At 38.1% G+C, this 19,033-nt stretch overlaps 1 protein-coding gene across 1 annotated transcript; it reads left to right on the top strand.

The window, feature by feature from the left end:
- Window positions 1-507: 507 nt before the first annotated feature.
- BRCA1 (BRCA1 DNA repair associated) lies at window positions 508-18,816 on the top strand. Its single transcript, XM_029083698.1, has 20 exons — window positions 508-587; window positions 1,061-1,114; window positions 1,447-1,527; window positions 1,948-2,036; window positions 2,958-3,103; window positions 4,154-4,259; window positions 4,763-4,808; window positions 5,282-5,424; window positions 5,936-9,286; window positions 9,960-10,045; window positions 11,463-11,637; window positions 12,101-12,426; window positions 13,113-13,200; window positions 14,263-14,340; window positions 14,715-14,755; window positions 15,240-15,323; window positions 15,746-15,800; window positions 16,975-17,048; window positions 17,593-17,653; window positions 18,713-18,816. The coding sequence occupies exons 1-20, from the start codon at window positions 508-510 to the stop codon at window positions 18,814-18,816; spliced, it is 5,268 nt and encodes a 1,755-aa protein (XP_028939531.1).
- Window positions 18,817-19,033: the final 217 nt, after the last annotated feature.

Raw genomic sequence — 19,033 nt, forward strand, 5'->3', positions numbered from 1 at the left:
GGCCTCGCTGCAGGGCCGGTCCCCGGGGGCCCTTCGCTGCTCCCGAGCTGCCGCGTAGAGGTCAGGACGCGCGGTACCTGCCGGGGGGTTCTACCTGTGCTGGTTGGTCCAGGCAGTGCCCAGGGGCCTTTGTAGCCGTGTCTGCTGCCTCCTTTACGCCCTTTCCCCCTGCAGAGCTCCTTTGCTCGCTGTTAGGCTCGTGTGCCCTCGCTGGGTTTCTGGTGAATGCTGCTGCTGTAAACCCCTCTCAGTTTGCTCCTGTGACTACAGGAGCCTCGGTAGCCTTTAACTGTTAACATTCCCAGTAAGAATTCCACTAAAGCTGTAAAGCCTCACTCAAGAAATAGCAGCGAGTATTCGACACTGTTCAGCACGTTAGAGAAGAGCCATACAGGAGAAAAAACGGTCACGGGATGCACCGGAGCAGAAGCAAAGCTGATTACAACGGGTTGTTGGGTTTTGTGGCGCTTTTTTTTTTTCCCTGTAGAGTGTTTTTGGATGTGAAGGATGGACTTCTCGGTGATTGCTGTTGGAGATATACAAAATGTGCTCTCATCTATGCAGAAGAACTTGGAGTGCCCAATATGGTATGCCAGGAGAATGATGTATATTCTATATTAGTAGAGTTATTGAGTCTTCTACTTTTCTCTCTCAGTGTCTTTTCAAATGCTTTGTCAGTTCTATGGGTTATCAGAAAGCAAAAATAATTGTATTTTAAAGCTAAGTATATTGTAAGACTCAAATGAGAAAGTGCAAAAGAACTTGTCTTTGGCTCTTATGTTCTAGTGAGTTTTGCTTGTCTATTACAACCTAAACGTATCAGTCCTCTGTTCAGTCAGGGGAAAAACGTAGCTGATTGGTTTAGAGTAATGTTTGTAAGCAGCCTGGTTCTTCACCCTTTCTCCCTAAAAGGTAAATGTGTCCTACTTCTATTCCCCAACAAGATTTTTTAATTATTTTTTAACTTCATAAAGTGACTGTATTTCTGAACCTTATTTTGTTGCTCCTATTTTACATGTAACTTCTGTGTTCTTGTTTTCCTTAATTTTTCTTTTTGTAGCTTGGATGTGATAAAAGAGCCAGTTTCAACAAAATGTGATCACATATTCTGCAGGTGTGTTTGAAAACTTATAGTTGCAATGCTTAGTCAATCTGTTCTTATTCTCCATGTAAACTTCTTCTCTTTAGTGCTAATGTTGTTTACTGTGTTTTGATAATTTAATGTGTAGCTATTTTAGGGGGAAAGTCAATTCTGAATGAGAGAGAGCTGCAGATTCAGAGATGTGTCAAAGGTGATTGATTCATTCATCATAACACCAGAACAAGAATGCAGGCATTCAACTTGTAATGAAAGGTTTCTGCTAAGTGGTGCAGGCCTAGGCTTTGCTTTAAAGAAAATAAAATCCTCCCTTTTATTACCGTCGTGATTATTCTTTTTTTCCCTAGGTTCTGCATGTTCAAACTCCTCAGCAAAAAGAAAAAAGGTGTGATACAGTGTCCCCTGTGTAAGACTGAAGTTACCCAGAGGTAATGCATCTTTGCAAGGGACTTGAGGATGAGAAGTTTGAACTCTAAGGAAAAGTTATGTCTTAGCAGAAGACTGAAATACATAAGAAAAGGTGGTGAAGTAAACTGCCAGTTTGTAAGGGAGTAACTTTAGTGTCTTACTTCAATATAAGCTTTTTTGAAGTGATCTCAGATGAAGACACTATTCTTAGTAACTGTATTGTTCAATCTCTTACATTTCCAGGTTGTGATAGCTTTCATTCCTGTAGTAGTGGTTGCTTGGTGAAACTGTGTTGTTATTCCTTGGCAACAATTTCTCACTGTTTCATCTTCCACTTTGGAGTTTTACTCCTTCTTTGTTCAACCTGAATTCTAGGATAACTATTAATAGTTGACCCGTACATTTGTCTTAAAACAACTCATGTGGTGATGTTATTTCAGGAGTCTGAAAGAAAATTCCAGGTTTAAGCAACTAATTGAAGGATTGTTGGAAACCATCCATGCGTTTGAGCTTGACACTGGATTAAAGTGTAAGTGTTGTGAATGTATACTCCTCACTTTTTAAAAATAAGATTCTGACATTTGCATTGTAATATTTGAAGGGCATCTCATCTACCGTGCAGTATTCAGTGTGGGAAGAATTATCAAAAGCTTTTTTCTTGGATGTGGAAGCAGAAGTTCCCTGAAGTTCCCAAGGTTTTTCTACAGCAGCCTCTTGAGCAGTCTGAAGGTTTTTTACTGTGTATTTGATGACTCAACCAATCTTACTTTCAGTTCCTGAAATATGACTCAATGTGCATCAAATAATCTTTAATCTGTAATTGTGTAGCAAAGTCCTGTTCTTGATTATGCCCAAACTTGCAGCTTTAACTTCTTAGACAGTCTTTAACCCTGAATTGGCAAGTGCTATAACAGGATATGTTAACTCGTCCCATTCAGATATATCCTGTTGGAATCCAAATTTATCCTTTCTAGTACTCAGTTCCTTGTAGAAGGTATTGACAAGTCAGATACATGCTTGTTTATATTTTGGGAAGTAAGATGTTCGGGGCAATGCTGGTTTGTGGGATTTAGTTTGGGTTGTTTTTTTCCCCCTCTATAAAAACTAGACTTTCCTAGCAACTTGGGTTGCTTTCCTGTCAAATTCTGTTCAGTCATTCTAAAATCACTAGTATTAGATCCTGTTCTTGTTAGATTATCCATATAAGCAAAATTGGTTGGGAAAAGTAGTTGTCAAGATCAAGATTTTACTTAATACTTGAAGATCACTCATAAAGAACATTCAGACTAATAATTCAGTCAGATTTCTTTCTTTGATAATTGTATTTTAGCTGTATGTGTGCCAGTTGCATAGGATCCAAGCAAGGTTATTTTATTAATATATGATGCCTGTTGTCATGCTCCATGTAAGAAAATATTTTTTGTTTTTTTTCCTATTGACATTTTTTCAGTTTTACACAGTCATCACTTTCCTAAAACACCCACAGAAGCCACTGCTGCTGAGTTCCCGTGTACAGGAAGTTCTGTCATCCAAAGTAAGGGCTTCAGAAACAGGGAGAAAAGTGCTAAAGAAAATGGACAAGAAAACTGCACCTTGGTATTTTTTTCCCCAATTTATTTTTGTGGATTGTTTAGTGTTTTATTTGGAATGTCTATACATGCATATACATAAATGAATGGAATAGGAGATTTTGGGTTGCTTTCAGATCACTGTTTGACTTTAATATAATTTCAGACAAGGACATCCAAATATTTTTGTCTTCCCAAACTACTTACAAAGTTGTTTGCATAAAATGACCTGAACTCAAAGATAATATTGCCATAATCTTCCGGGGAGATCTTATAGCGGCCTCCCAGTACCTGAAGGGGCTACAAGAAAGCTGGGGAGGGACTTTTCATAAGGGCAGTTAATGACAGAACAAGGGGAAATGGGTTTAAGCTGAAAGAGGGGAGGTTTAGATTAGATATTAGGAAGAAGTTCTTCACTGTGAGGGTGGTCAGACACTGGAACAGGTTGCCCAAGGAAGTTGTGGCTGCTCCTCCCTGGAAGTGTTTGTGGCCAGGCTGGATGAGGCTTTGAGCAACCTGGTCTAGTGGAAGGTGTCCCTGCTGCTGGCAGGGGGGTTGGGACTGGATGATCTTTAAGGTCCCTTCCAACCCAAACCATTCTATGATTCTATGAATATATTCTGTTACTGAAAGTAAGATTGAAAGCTTTTTTTTGTGCTGCTTATTTAATGAGCCTAACTACTGGCAGGCTTTTTATTTTCTTAATGGTAAGACCATGAGCAGGATGATTGCTGTGTAGGATCATCATCCCAACGTAGGATGATTGCTGTGTGTATGAGTTTGTTCATGGTACGCTGTTTCTTGTCTCATCTGCTCAATACTGAATATAATATTAAGTAAGATAAAACATATTTGAGCTGTTAAATGTATGATAATTGTTTCTATTAATATGTTCCATTACTGATATCATTATGATAAATCATGTGTATTGGATTTTTGTATAGAGGCTGCCAATTTAAATACTGAGTTCATATGCATCAGCCCACCCCCACTGTAGTTTAAATAATTAATACTTCTTTTTTTTTTTTAATAGCCTACTGTTATAAATAACTATTCCTTTCTATCCTTCTGTCAGCAGGACGCTAATGGGAATATACAGCTTACAGATACCAGGGTAAAAAGGTGTCCTGTAAAAAACAAAACCCAGAAATGCGACTCTGAAAAAGGGATTTATATAGAGTTTGGTAAGAACTGCTGTAGATTCACACTAGTTGAACTTCTGTTTTATGATTGCAAAGTAACAAAAGGTGATGAAGTTAAAAGTTTTTATCAACACTAATTTCTCCTTAACGCCCAAAATAAGAACAAAAGGAGAAATTATGGATGATTCACAGTTGGTAAATTAAAGAGGTTTTTTTACATAGTTTCTTATATTGTAGGAAATAATGCTGCTGTAGTAAACCTTTAAGGCTCAGTGTGCAGGATCCAAAGAGAAGATGCTTACAGTAGCTCTCTGTTACCAGTCACTTTAAACACAATTTTATACTGGAAACATGTAGATATTTATACATAAAAATCAGTATAATTAAGTAAAATACTGCACAACTGAACTTGATTTCATCTGATAAAAAGCATCTACCTCTAGAAAGAACTAAGCACGCATGCTTCTGTGATAAAAATCACTGAATCTGGCAAGTCATCTTTTTCTGGATCATTTCAACCACAGTAACAGATTATTTGTTTTTAGGCTCTGATTCATCTGAAGAGCTTTTTAAACAGGCAAGCAATACTGGGTAAGTAAAAGTGACTAAGGTAAGGAATTAATATTTTCTAAAGATAATAGTTAAGTATTCTCATGCCTGCATTTTAGTTTCTTACCATAGGACTGATAGAACTCTTCAAGCTGACAAGCTATCTTTCAACTTTGAGGGCACCAGGGTAGAATGGGTGGCTGGCTCCCATCGGTTTGTCATATAACATGCTTTAAAGCCATTTTCTAGATGTTTTGATGCTTGCATAGGCATTAGACCTTCAAGAGAAAAGCATGTACTATGCTTTAGAAAGTAAATGTTAAATTCAGGAATGTGGGAATGGATGTCTTAAAGAAATGACCTGAAACTCTGAAGGGATTCTAGTTGTGGTGAGTCATGCAGCCTGACTTCTTCAAAAACTATTTCAGAGAGCAAAAAGGAAAAATTAGGTATCATCCTCTGTTCTGTCTGTTGTGGTTTTCTCCATAATGAAGGTAGATTTCCCTTCCCAACAGATTAGAAGACAGAGAAGCACTTCAGATTTTGTCTCCAGAAAAGCCGGAAGAACTTCAGAGTGCTGAGAAGGGAAATGAATATTCTTGCAATACACAACCTGACAAGCTGGGTGCTGAAGAAATAATTCTGCCAAATGTCATAGGTGTGTTTGTTATTTTGATGACAAAAATGATGAAGCTTGAAAGAAAGGCCACAAGTTAAGATTTTGATTCCACATGATTAAATATATATACTTGCAGTCTTGTATGTTGTAGTTTTGTTGACACCTACAGCCAGTGATAGTATAATACCAGACTGTACCTGTAGACTAGTTACTTAATATATAGATATTCTGTCCACAGGAACAGAAGGCAGAAAAAGTAACTTGATCAAAGTGCAAAACTTATTCTATCTTACGTAAGCCGTATTATCCCTTACAATACAAGCTCAGAGCACTATCTGGTAATTCATGTAAGAATTTGGATGAACACGTCATGTAATTTGACCTTTCTCCCTTTCTCTAGAAGGAGATTTGTGCAGCGTAATATTCTGTTTTGGGGGGAAATAAGAACAGTTCTTTTAAAACAAAGTAGCCATTGTTGTTTTTAAGCTTGTTGTTGCTTTTGTGCATGTAAAATAGGGCTTAATAATTTATAATACCTATAAATCTTCAGGTGAAAGTGATTTCTCGAAGAAAGGCTTAAGCAAGAAGAGCACTCAGAGCATCACTGAATATGCCAAACCTGACCAAATGGATGTGACTGAATACCAGAGTTCTCCTTTAAATTTTCTTTCTGAAGACCTACTCACCGAGCAGAGTGACAGAATAGGTAATGCCAGTCCTGTAAGGAATGGGGTCACATCTTTTTTCAAGAGTGCAGAAGAAATGGATGCAGAGCAAACTCAGTGCAATAGCAAAAGCAAAGTGTTTGACTTTAAAGATAGCTCAGAGAGCAAGTTGGATAAAACCAAGGAAATAAATACTGTTGTACAAAGTGTGGAAATGTATGAACCTGAGAATGATTCTTTCCATGAAGAACTTCCTCAGGAGAAATTACTTCAGCCAGAGACACTTCACTGTGCTACCCCGAATCAAGTTTCTAGAAAGAAACTGAAGCGAAGCATTCAGAAAGTCAATGAATGGTTTTCAAAAAGCAATGAGATTCTGTCTTCCAGTTCTTCCCAGGATGATTCTGCTGGAGCAATTTTTGTTTCAGGTGAAGGAGGTACATCTTCATCTGATAAAGATTCCTGTATTTCAGAAAAGACTGACCCTATGGTAGATTCCATGGAAATTAGAGTGATTGAAGGAAACAAGAGATGGTCAAAACAAACAGCAGATAGCATCAAAGACAAAATATTTGGGAAAACATACAAAAGAGAGAGGAAGTCAAATCCCCCTATTATCCTGAGAGACATTTTACCTGCTCCAGAAAAGGAAGATGCTGATAAGAAGTGCTTGAATAATTCCAGCAAAGATGGACTAAAACGAAAAAGGAAGACTGCCCGTGTCCTGCAACCTGAGGATTTCATCAAGAAAAAAGATACAGAAGAGGCAGATGGGTGCCCTCAGAATGTTAACTGGTGTCTTAGAGATGCTGAAGATAAAAGATATGATGAAAGTTCTGCTGTTAATGAGAGTCATCTCTCTGAGAACAGAGAGGATAATACACTTGCAGAACTTGAGGGAGGAGGAAGATCCATATGGAAAAAGGCTACTGAAAAGGTGACTGGCAAGCACTGTGATGGGGAGCTAGAACTGAATAACTGTGATCAGAAAAGCACTAAAAAAAGATCTGCTGCAAAAAGATGCAGGCGTTCCACTAGAGCCATGTGTGCTCTACAGTTCGTGGATAGAAACTCTATCTCCCCTGATCCAGCTGAGCCACAGATTGATAGCTATCCAAGCAGTGAAGAACCAAGGAAAGCTGCTTCTGAGCAAAGACAAGTCAGACGCAGCAGGAGGCTTCAGTTACTTGCTGAAGACATGACAAAAGACACAGGAAAAGGTGTAGTAATTAAGGGAGCAAGAAAGTGTGACAGTGATCATGAAGAGTCTCTCTTTGGAGTCCAAAGGAATGTGTTAGTTCACACTTCTGAATGCAAAGACCTGTGTGAGCCCCAGGGTATGTTGAGTTGCAAGCCACTTGCTAATCTAAAGGATGGTGACCTGGAAGCAAATGAAATGCAGATTAGTCCAAAGAATTCATCTGACACTGCAGAAACTGGAAAAAGTCCCTTCAATCCCACATCTTCATGTCAGCATTTAAGTTGTAGTTCCTTTTCCCCTGATGCAAGTTCTCAAGAAGGTGAAATACTAGCTAGCCCTTTCTTCCTACAGTCTCCTTCAGTGACTGTTGTGCCAACTACTTCCCACCTGACTGCAGAGATGACTGAATCATGTACTGCTTTTCCCCAGGATAGTGGACACGATACACAAAATGTTCCAGGGGACTTCAGAACTGAAAACTTGCCAATGGCTAAAAATGCTTCAGAATTGAGCAAGGAAGCTGAAGATAGTGAGTTAGACACACAGTATCTCCGAAACATATTTAGGCATTCAAAACGCCTATCCTTTAGCCTTTTTCCTCCTTCCACAAAGGCACGTGCAGGAGAAGATGCTGCTTCTGAAACTTTAAAGATATCATGTGCTGACGAGGTAGAAAATAAGCACAGCAAATATTTAAAACCAGAAAACTTACAAGAAGAGAAAACAACTGCTGAGAGCTTGAGTAGGGTTTGTGAGAAAGAGAAGCTTCTGACTCACGAATCTGCTTGTGTTAGTCCTGTGACTCGCTTTGTTGGCAACACTGAATGTATGCACACAGGGGAGCATCAAGAAGATGTTTCACAGGTTGCAAATCAAGGGAATCTGACACCAATAAGAATGGATACTGCTAGGACTGAAGACAAAAACAGATTGCAGAAAGGAAAGCAGGGGACAGAAAAGACGGTGTCAACTGACATAGGGATAGAAAGTGAGTTGAGACAGAATCCAGTCAAAAGTAATACACGCCAAAGTCATCAGAGTGATACAGAAGAGCATGTTTTCAAAAGAACTGAATTAAACAGAGTTGAAGTATGCTTCAGTTCAGAAAGCAATCAAGCAGGAAAGGCCGAAGTTGTTGATGGCAAAGGACCAATACTACATTTTCAGTCCAGATCAATGATTTGTCCTACAACTTGTCAGCAAAGGGCTGCTGAATTCAGCTGTGAAGTCACTGGGAAAAAAAGTGCCAAAAGAAAACGAGTAAAGGGGAAGGAAGAGCAAGCAACCCAAACTGCTAGCACAGGGATGCCTGAGTGTTTAGTTACAGAAGCCATAGAAGAACCTCTTAAAGGGAATAGTGATTTGACAGGTTTGTCTGAAACCCCTGATGGCTTATTGTGCTCTGATGATGATATTGAAGAGAACACCAGCTTTTCTGAAACTGATAGGAGAGAGAGGTCTGCTGTGTTTGTAAGAAGTGACAATGCCCTGGTAAAAGAACAACACAATAGCAATATTAGTTCTAAGCCAGGCTCTCAGGGTATTCAAAGATCTCGAAGAAAAGCGCAGAAACTGCAATCTTCAGATGAAGAATCTAGTGAAGATGAAGATTTACCATGTTTTCAGACGTTAATATTTGGCAAATCAGTAAGCACACCTTTGCAGATCAATAAACAAGTGACATCTGTGATAGAGTCTTCAGTAACTCCCATCACTTTGCCTCACAGTGGGAGTCATGATGACAATAATATGCAGAAAATGCCTGAAGCTTCCCTAAGTAATGGGTGTGTTTCACCAAGTCAGGAGTCAGAATGCTCTGTCAACTTATTTTCTTCCCAGTCCAATGTGTCTGAAGAATCAGTTGACGGAGCACAAGAGCTGAAGAAATCTTTAATACAAGTTCATAGATCCAAACAAGTGAGCAATGTAATTGAGACTAAAGAGACTTTTCAAAGTTCTAATGGAGGGCTGAAGAGATGCAAAGCTAACTTCAAAGATGAATCCCAAGAAGACCCAAACACAGGAGCAAACCTAGGTACAAACCAAGATTTTTATCACTGCAGCTGTGTTTGTAATGTCATCACACCTGGGTTTTTGGTGTTCACATGGGAACTTTGTTCTGTATTTATGTGGTGCTTGCTCTTTTAAAGGAATGTATCAGCCCTAAACAAACAAAAAGCCCTCAATGGTTTATTTCCTGAAAACTAAGGTCTCCCAGTATTCTTTGTTCAGAGTAAAAATTAATAGACTGGGCACTAGAGGCCAAACTGAATCTGTCTGTCTGGGAATTAATTTTTGAGTGAAATGCTAGCTTTCTTACTGCCATGTGATATTTACATCCATCAGCAGAATTTCATAAAGCCTACCTAAGCTGTTTTTGCAGATGAAACATACGTTGAAATGTGGCTGTAGAATTCTGTAGTGCTTATTTTTCCTTTTGTATGGCTTTCATAAATATTTAGCCCTCTTTCATCACCATTGAAGCACTTTGAGTTCTGTTTACTTTGCCATATGTGAGACATAGCATTCTTTGAAATGTTCACCTATAGTCGATTTGTACTTCTAACGTAAGTGTTTTCAAAACTTGTCACTGTATCATTATAGTTAACAGTTGGCTAAAAGGTCTGTGTGGTAGGAGATAACGGATAGTGTTTGTTGGTTTGGTTTTTTTCTTTAACTGACTCAGATTTTCTTCAACCTTCTTCAAGGTGAAGCATCTGGATATGACAGTGAAACAAGTGTTGTAGAAGATTCATGTGGACCATTCTCTCAGGGTGAAATCCTTACTACACAGGTAAGAGTGTTTATGCATTAAGTTCTAAAAGTGGTTTGCATTCCAGGTTATAAGCAAGCACATGAAAGCTGTGAAGTCTGAAGGGGGCCTACGAGAAAGCTGGGGAAGGACTTTTCATAAGGGCAACTAATGACAAAACAAGGGGAAATGGCTTTAAACTGAAAGATGGGAGGTTTAGATGAGATATTAGGAAGAAGTTCTTCACTGTGAGGGTGGTGAGACACTGGCCCAGGTTGGCCAGAGAAGCTGTGGCTGCTCCTCCCTGGAAGTGTTGAAGGCCAGGTTGGATGAGGCTTTGAGCAACCTGGTCTAGTGGAAGGTGTCCCTGCTGATGGCAGGGAGGTTGGAACTGGATGATCTTTAAGGTCCCTTCCAACCCAAACCCTTCTGTGGTTCTAAGTCAGTGTAGTGGGGAATTGCTTTCATCATAATTTTTTGTGTTGCTAGACTACTTCCAGGAGTGTAATTTGTGCTTTATGGGTGGTTCTTCTGTTTACTGCATCAGTGCAAAATGTGGTCAGCTGGCAGGACGCTGCTCCCTGATGTTGCTTCATTGATAGAGATTCTGGGATAAGCCTGGGTTGAATGGAATGGTGGCAGGAGGGATTGATGGGCAGTTTTTTGGTTTGTTGTGTGGTAGGGGTTTTCTATTTGGTTGGGGTTTTTTTGTTGATTCAGTAACAAGGCAGTTCCACATGGTGCCAGTGCTAGGGCTACAAATGCAGTATTTGATGCTTTGAAAACTGCTTTATCCCGTGTGGTGAAGGCTTTGGGTTTTTAAAAGGATCCTTTGAAGCCCTGAGCTCTTACAAGGAGGTATATATGGCATATTTTTAGTAGAGGGTGTTGTATTTTTTGAGAGAGAAAGTAAGGAAGAGTAGGATTAAATATTTCATTCATTTTAAACAGTCTTTCAGGCTTTCAGTAATGGTAGAAAGTGCAGAGGCTCAAAACTTGATGTTTATTATTAAATTTTAAATTAAATGGCTAATGCAGTTGGGGCAAAGTTATTTTTAAAAAAATCTGTGCATAAGGTTTTGATTTGTTTTTTTCCTGACTGATTAAACTCTGGTGAGCCAGCTAAACTGAGATAATTTTAACAGCAAAATGACTGTGTGGATATGGGGTTTGGAGGTTTTTTGGGGTATGTGGTGGTTTGGGTTTTTTGTTTGGTTGGTTTTTGGGTGGATGTTCTGGTGGTTTGTTTGGTTTAGTTTTTTGGTTTGGTTTGTTTTCAATGTAGCCTCTGTGCATTATTATTTACAGTAAAACCACCACAGTCACCTTCTGAACACATGCTAAAAACTAATTAAAAATAATGTTACTGTTTCTAATTTTCAAGTGTTTGTTAAGGAAATCAATCCTACTGTTTAAAAGTGATTTTGCTAATCTTGGCACGATTGTGTGTCCTTTGCAGCAGAAGAATGCTATGCAAAATAACCTCAAAAAACTTCAACAAGAAATGGCTGTACTTGAAGCAATGCTAAAGCAGCATGGAAGTCAGGACCCTGAACTTATACCTATCCATAGGAAACTGCCACACTCTAGTAGTGAAGAAACACTTGGAATGGAACAAATTAGTCAGGAAAGAGGTAAATAGCAGTGAAAACCTTTCCCAGCTTTCTTACAAACACTTGTGTTTTTTACATACCTGCAAGATACAACTTCTTGTAAATCAAGGATTTTAACTTATATATTCCTGGTCAATTTAAAAAGATGTTACTTCTTATTTGGTGTGTTTTGGTTTTTAGCCCAACTGTGTAGCTGCCCATCAGGATGGGGTTGGACAACATTTTGACAGTAATGGGAGTTATTATCTGTCTCTCATATAAATTGGTACTTTTTGACAGATGTGCTACTAAAAGTTTTAGAGGTGTTCTAGCATCTCAGCTATAAATCAGGAAAAGGTAATGATAGAGGCAAAGGTGAAGTAATAAACAAATAAGGAGAGGAAGTGACTGCAGCATTTAAACTTGAAAGGCAGAGCAACAGCTTTCCACTATGCCTACAAGAAGGATGAAGTTGTTTCAAGGAGTAATTTCTCTTTTCCTCCAGAAAACACAGATGAGCAGAAATCTGGGACTGAGCTAAACAGTACTTCTGTCTTACCAAATCTCTCTGGAAATGTGACAAGGAGTCCAAATAACTCTTCTTCCTCTGTAAGGCTTCTTAACCCTCAGATGGCAGAAGCAACAGATAGTTCTGTGGTAGCTCTGAATGCCAATAGAAGCAGTACTCAAGAACGTACATCGAAGAGAAGTGCGTGTTTTCCTACATCTGTTCTGCACAATGCAGCTGGGAAAGAAAATTCTACAAGTCCAGCTGTGACTAACAGGAAAGAAATGTCAATTGTGGCATCAGGGCTGAGTCAAAGTGAACATGTAAGTATATTTCAACAGTTTTAGAGATCACTTGTTAATTGTTCCTGATTACCACTATAGTCCTTGACACAGAGAGATCTAAGTATAACGGAAACTAATCTTGCAGAAATTACAGATGAATAATACAGCAACTCAGGTCAAAGCTTTTCACTCCGAAAAATAGGAAGAATGTTGCCTGTACACAGCACTATTAAGCTTAGTGAGAATGACTGAAGTTTGAACTTTTTAAATGACTGCCTACTGCCTAAGGGAAAAATACATTATTCCAAAGCAAGAGGGCTTTATTCCTAGAAAGCCTTGGGGCTTGGAGGGGAGGGGGCTGGTTGGTTGGTTGGTTCCATTAGTATTCTCAGATGATGCTGCTTTACCCAAATTCTAATCCATAGTGAGGATTTCTGTAATTAAATTCTAAATTGCTAATAAATGTGTTTGTACAATCAATTTCCAGGATGATATGACTTCTAGTTTATAAACTACTGACCAAGAATTCTTCTTTACTTTAGCCTGTTGAATAGTGTCAAAATTATTGACATATAAGGAAATGTACATTCTGTGTGCCAACACAAATAAAACCATTACTTCATTTAAAGTAACTATCTTACTATGTTGTAATCCTATAAACTGAAATTGTTGGGGTTTTTTTAATCTGTTTTGTTAGCTATTAATTTTCTTAACTACTTTTTCAGTTGATGGTCCAGAAGTTTGCAAGAAAAACTCAGAGCACTTTGTCTCATCACATTACTGAAGGAACAACCCATGTCATAATGAAAACAGGTTTGTTGGAAGCTCTATGAACAAATTCTATAGTTACACACCATATAGTATTTTAACTCTAGGCTAACCAACAAGCAGATAGTTCAGCAATAAATCTGAATAAGCTTGAGGAGAAGGTATTAATTGTTTTCTTCTCTATCATGTTTTTTTTTAAACTTGGGAATTTTTCATACTCTATTTCACAGAATTAGTGAGGGTATTCAGTGCAATACTGTAGTGTCAAATTTGACAAATGTATTCTGAAAGAGACAGCATTATATTGACTTCAGAAAAGCATAGCATTCTTTAGTAAAATTAAGTTACTATATTGCTGTCTCTAGGCACAGGTTATAGTAAAGCTGTCTGATGAACCTACCACCTAGCTTTTAAACAATGTTTTTTTTAAAAAGCAAAATATTTTGAGCCAAATCTGGGTGTGGGTATGCTATATACTTTGCTTGCATTTTGCTTCATAGAAGCACTTTTAGCTGACTCATATTTGGATACAATCTATCACATAAACCATTCTTGCTTTTGAAAATAAACATAGAAAAGGAGCCAGAAAATCCTGTTACTCCAAATCTATGAACTTTTTCTCCAAGAAGCGTATCATATACACCATGACCATATATTTTTGGAGATTGTTCTGTCTTCATAGAAATACAGATAGGATAAACTGCTCTCTGAATTTCTGCCTGTTCTAGTAGAGTAGAAGATGATCTTGGATGGATAGTCATCTAAAAGTTTATTGCCAGTATTAGGCACTGAGTCCTACTATTAGTGTCCTCTGTCTTGACTAGTATTCATGCTTTTTCTTGCCTCTTATCTTTATGAAATAACTAGAAAAGGGTTTGGAAGTTGTACATGTGATTAATTTCTGCTCATTTCCTTCAGTTTAGTAGAATCAGGACACTAGAATTTCAGAACCTTTCTATAGATCATCTTGATACTTTGCTGCTGCACTTAGCAAAAAAACCCGTTTGCTTTTAGGTACAAATAACCTGAGCTGTTTTGGTTGTTGTTTTGGTTTGTTTTCCACTAATGGCAAAAATGAAAGAGATCTTATTCTTGTTTGCTCTGCAGATAAGGAGCTGGTGTGTGAACGGACACTGAAGTACTTTCTGGGTATTGCAGGAAGAAAATGGGTAGTTAGTTATCAGTGTAAGTATAACTTGTTTTGGAGCTAAATGGTCTCTGCCCAGAGATCTCTTAATGTCTTGGCATCTATCTTTTGCAGAGTTAGATAAATAAATAAATGAACCCCAAACAAACAGCAATATCAAGGTTCTTTCCCTTCTAAATACTTTTCTTGCTTTCAAGTAGCCACACTGGATTGCTTCCCACTTAATTTAAATCTTTGAGATTCATGGCATTAGTTAGTGCAAAATTAATATTATTTTTAAAAAGTAAAAAAAAAACCCTTTAAGGCATTATACTGTATTCAGTTTCCCTTAGTACAAATACCTTCAGTTTAATATAGCAGTGGAAGAACAATTTTGCTGGATAAAATGACTTGTTCTGATCTCTTTATTTAGGGGTAATTCAGTCTTTTAAAGAGGGAAGGATACTGGATGAGGTAGGTCCTTAATCTTAAGAGTGAAATGTCAAATGTATAAGCAACGCTGTTACATTGATAGATCTATTGGTAGCCTCAGATATTGTCAAAATACTTAATAGGTGGAAATTTGGCTCTGAAAACTGGGATTCTAGTTTTACCAAATGAAGTGTTCCTACTAATATGGATGGATTACAGCAGAGCGGAAAGGATCTGTTGTTTGCTTAAGGAAATATAGGCCTGAAATTCTCAAATGCAGCACTATGTTTGTTATTAATCTATGCATTAAGTGAATTCTTTGGAATAAAATAGATGCTGAAAATCTAGAGGTTATGTACTGATAATTAATTTCTATCAAATGAGACTTTACTGATAAGTTAATTATAGTCTTAATTGTAAGGTTTCCAGTTCTGAAATCTGACAACTTCCTGTTCTGATGCAGAACTGTGAGAAGGAAAATGTTCTCAGTCTCTAACTCTGATTGCTTATTTATGTTCTATTCCAGGAGAGCTTTGAAGTTAGAGGAGATGTAATCAATGGGAGAAACCACCAAGGTCCTAAGAGGGCTAGACAGTCGCTGACTGAAAAGGTGTGAGCACATGAGGGATGAAAATCTTGTCCTGCTGTGACTGCTTGAAATATGTGGCTTTGCTAGCTGAGTATCTGGAACTTCTTCCAATTTTTCTACTGTTCTGTATGTACAGAGTTGTACAAACTAAACATTTTAGTCCATGAAAGGTGAGCTCTGTCAGCAGCAGAGCAGATGTGCTCAAGTGGCTAACTGTACTTAGATTGAAAGCTATCTTTTTATAACATTGGTATAGGAGAGCACAGGGTTGGGGGTTTTTTATTAAATTATTTTGTTTTGTAGGTTACAAAATTGCTTCAGATATACTTTGTGAAACAGTGACAGGTTGATAACCAGTCCTAGAAGTGCAGTGAAACCAGCACATTAAGTATGGTCCTTTAAAGACACTATATGTACTCTGTTAACGTGTTCCTTCTTTTCAGATCTTCAAAGACTTTGAGATCTGCTGCTATGGACCTTTCACTGATATGACTACAGGTTTGTCATTTTAGTGGAATTAAATGAACTCTTAGTATAAAACATATTTGGAGGGGGGTCGTGTACATTCACCAAAGTTTTATATTTGGCCTCTTCTTGGATGTTCTTGTATCTCTTACTCTGAAACTTTCAAAATACCTACATGAGGTATAGTGCAGGTGAAGGACTTCATCCAGTTCTATCTCCAGATAGAATGGAAATGGTGTTCTCTTCTATTTGGATGTTCTCAGAGAACTGCTCTGGCCATTTTGCTGTATTTCAAAAGCTTTCATCCAGTTTGTCTCTGATTCTCTAGCAATGAAGGAAAAGCATTAATATCCTGCTGTCTGGTAATTGCTTTAGATGCTATTGAATGCTTGTATTTGAGCATTTTTTCCCAAGTATCATTTTTGTAGCAGTTGACAAATCCTCGGTGTATCTTTTCTCTCTAGCAGCAGATGTTAAAAGTGAAACATGCGATAAAGCCAGAAGTTTGTTTACTTTGGGCAGGATAGCTTCTTTTTGTTAGTTTAAAACTGAATAAAGTATAGTAGATGTTTTGAAAATTTTCAGCTAAAAATTTTCTACTTAAAATGTTTGTACCTCTTTTCCCATTTTTGTGGCTTATTCAGCAGATACTTTCTGATTTGTCCAATATAACTTTATTTTTGACTGTGTGAAATATCCTCACATCTCTTGACATTTACAGTAATTACTACAGAGGCTGCAGTGCTTTCACCTGCTTCAGTAATCATCAGTTACAGCTCTTATACTTGAGAGACTTACTTATCTTCACTATCAATTCAACAAATTGGGAATTAAATACTTTGGCTACTCTTGTTAATGAGAGATAATCACAGTTCTAACTCTGGTTTTTAATTTTAATTTCATGTCTTACATCCTTATGAGAAGAGGAAATAAATTGTTAGTGACTTTCTCTTTGAGTTTTGGGCATGTGGTGTTTTGCTTTTTCAGGTTGTTTTGTTTTGTTTAGTCCTGACTAGAGGGTGAGGGAAGAGAGTGAGCAAGTGTTTCTCAGCAGCATAGAAAGTGAAAGGACTTGTTCTCCACTAAGGCTTACATTTCTTTCAAGTTATTATAGTTTATATTTTTGAATAAACACATCAGGGCATGGTATCAGTTTCGATGTGATATAAAACATGGCAGTAATAGACTGTTTATCTGATTTCTTCAGAACACCTAGAATGGATGGTGGAGCTCTGTGGTGCCTCTGTAGTGAAGCAACTTCATCTGTTCACACACAGAACAGTAAGTGTAGATGAATGTTACACTTCACATAGTGAACAGTCTATAGTTAGGTAACACACAAGATACTGAAAGGTTAGGTGGCCTTCACAGGCTTGTCACGGACTGATGCACGCAGGTATGTTGGAGAGAGCTGCCTGCACAGTAATGATGCCAAACTGCCTGGCAACAGTTCTTGTGTTCTAGGCGCTGGCCACTCTGTATTAGAAGACAGGCTAACTTGTAGTGGAAAACTGATCAGAGTACTCAGTGTAGGCCTGTAGGCCAGATAGCTAATCTCACTTGAAATCAGCACTGAGCCGCACTTCCCAGCACAGAAAGCCTTTAGTGCCTGCCTTAAGTTAGTCACAGCATTCCTGGAGAGAAGTCAGAGAAAAATCTTAGTAACTCGCATCTTTCTCCCTCTACTACTACTTAAAGTCCTCTCTGAAGTGATGCACTGAAGCAGAGTTAGCCCAGTTATTGCTCCCTGCAGATAGGTGTGAGAGTGATGTAATGACAAGACAGATAACAGTAGCATTTTTATTTTCTTATCTTGAAATCCTAGAATTCTACTGCTGTCGTGGTTGTGCAGCCAGATGCTTGGATGGAAAACACAGATTATAGAGGTAAAATGACACACTGTCATGAGCTGTTTCATGGTACATATTGAGTGTCTTTATCACCTCAGTCCTTTTAATAGTTAAATGTCAGAGAGGTTTGTAGAGGAACGTAAGTAAAATACTACTGCATCTGGAGATGGAGGTGTGTCTTGGAAGAAAAATCTGGAAGGACAAGGAATATTATCTCAAGAATCAGCAATGGAGTCTTAAAAGGTAGTCTGGCAGGCAAATCCTATTATTGGCTCAGTTGTCCTGCATATCATCAGCTTTACAGAAACTTTCCTAATTGGAGATCGTTTCTAAAAGGTGGGGAAGCATGTCCTTGGAGGACTATGAAGATCTAGGAGAAAGCCTCCGATGAGACAAGATTCTCTTGGTCTGGAAAGACTATCTAGCTACAAAGTGTTCACTGATACAGCTTTGCCTTTTTCTTTTTTTAAATCAAGATGCTCCAGAGAAACCATGAGATTTTTAAAGTGCAAGTGTTCCAGACTAACTTACTTTTAAATGAGATAGTGGGAGTTATGGGATGAATGGGAGCTAGTTAGGCTACAGTGGAGTTCAACAAAGAAATGAAGCAGAAGGATGACGTAAAAACAGCTGTTTCCACAGCACTGGGAAAATTAGAAAATAAAGAAAAATACCCTGAAATGGTGAAAAACAGTCTAGGAGCACTTCAGTAATTTTCTGTTGCTTCTCTCTTAATGACACTCATTGCTCATCACACACTCAGTACACTGAGCAGGCAGGAACTGTCACTGAGGTCCTAAATTAAGAGATAACAAGGACTGCACTCTTTACTTTTACTGTCTGTTCTGTGGTGTTCAAAACTTCCTGCCTGACCATTTACAAAACAGCTCTTCTTTTTTAGCAGCAATATTACCTGGATTGTTAAAAGGAGGAGTAGTGCCACATCACGGGTTTTAGACTCTTGGTTTTTTATCAAGGCCTTTAAAACAGCAAAGATAAAGCAAACAGCTTAATCTGAAAGCCACCAGTAAGCTCACCTGAAGCTTGCTTTGACTCACTGATAACGGTTTTATTGTTTGTGTCTTTGTCTTACAGCAATCCAGCAAAAGAACAATGTTGCCATGGTGACTCGAGAGTGGGTATTAGACAGTGTTGCTTGCTATGAGTGCCAGGAGTTGGGTGCTTACCTTGTGTCCTGAGGGTGATCTGCAGTTCTTTTTTCTATTGCTCAGAAATTCTCATCAGTGCTGATAGTTTGGTAATTATTTTAAGGACTGAGAATTTTTAAGTCACTTATGCAGAGATGATGTGCATGTCATGTTCTTGTTCAGAGTAAAATAACTACATTTTTATTTACAATAGTTACTTAAACAACATTGCCGTATAAAGATGGAATTACCCACTGTTCTTTAAAGA

The sequence above is a fragment of the Antrostomus carolinensis genome, unplaced genomic scaffold (genome assembly GCF_000700745.2).
Source record: "Antrostomus carolinensis isolate BGI_N321 unplaced genomic scaffold, ASM70074v2 scaffold31702, whole genome shotgun sequence".
Classification (NCBI taxonomy): Eukaryota; Metazoa; Chordata; class Aves; order Caprimulgiformes; family Caprimulgidae; genus Antrostomus; species Antrostomus carolinensis.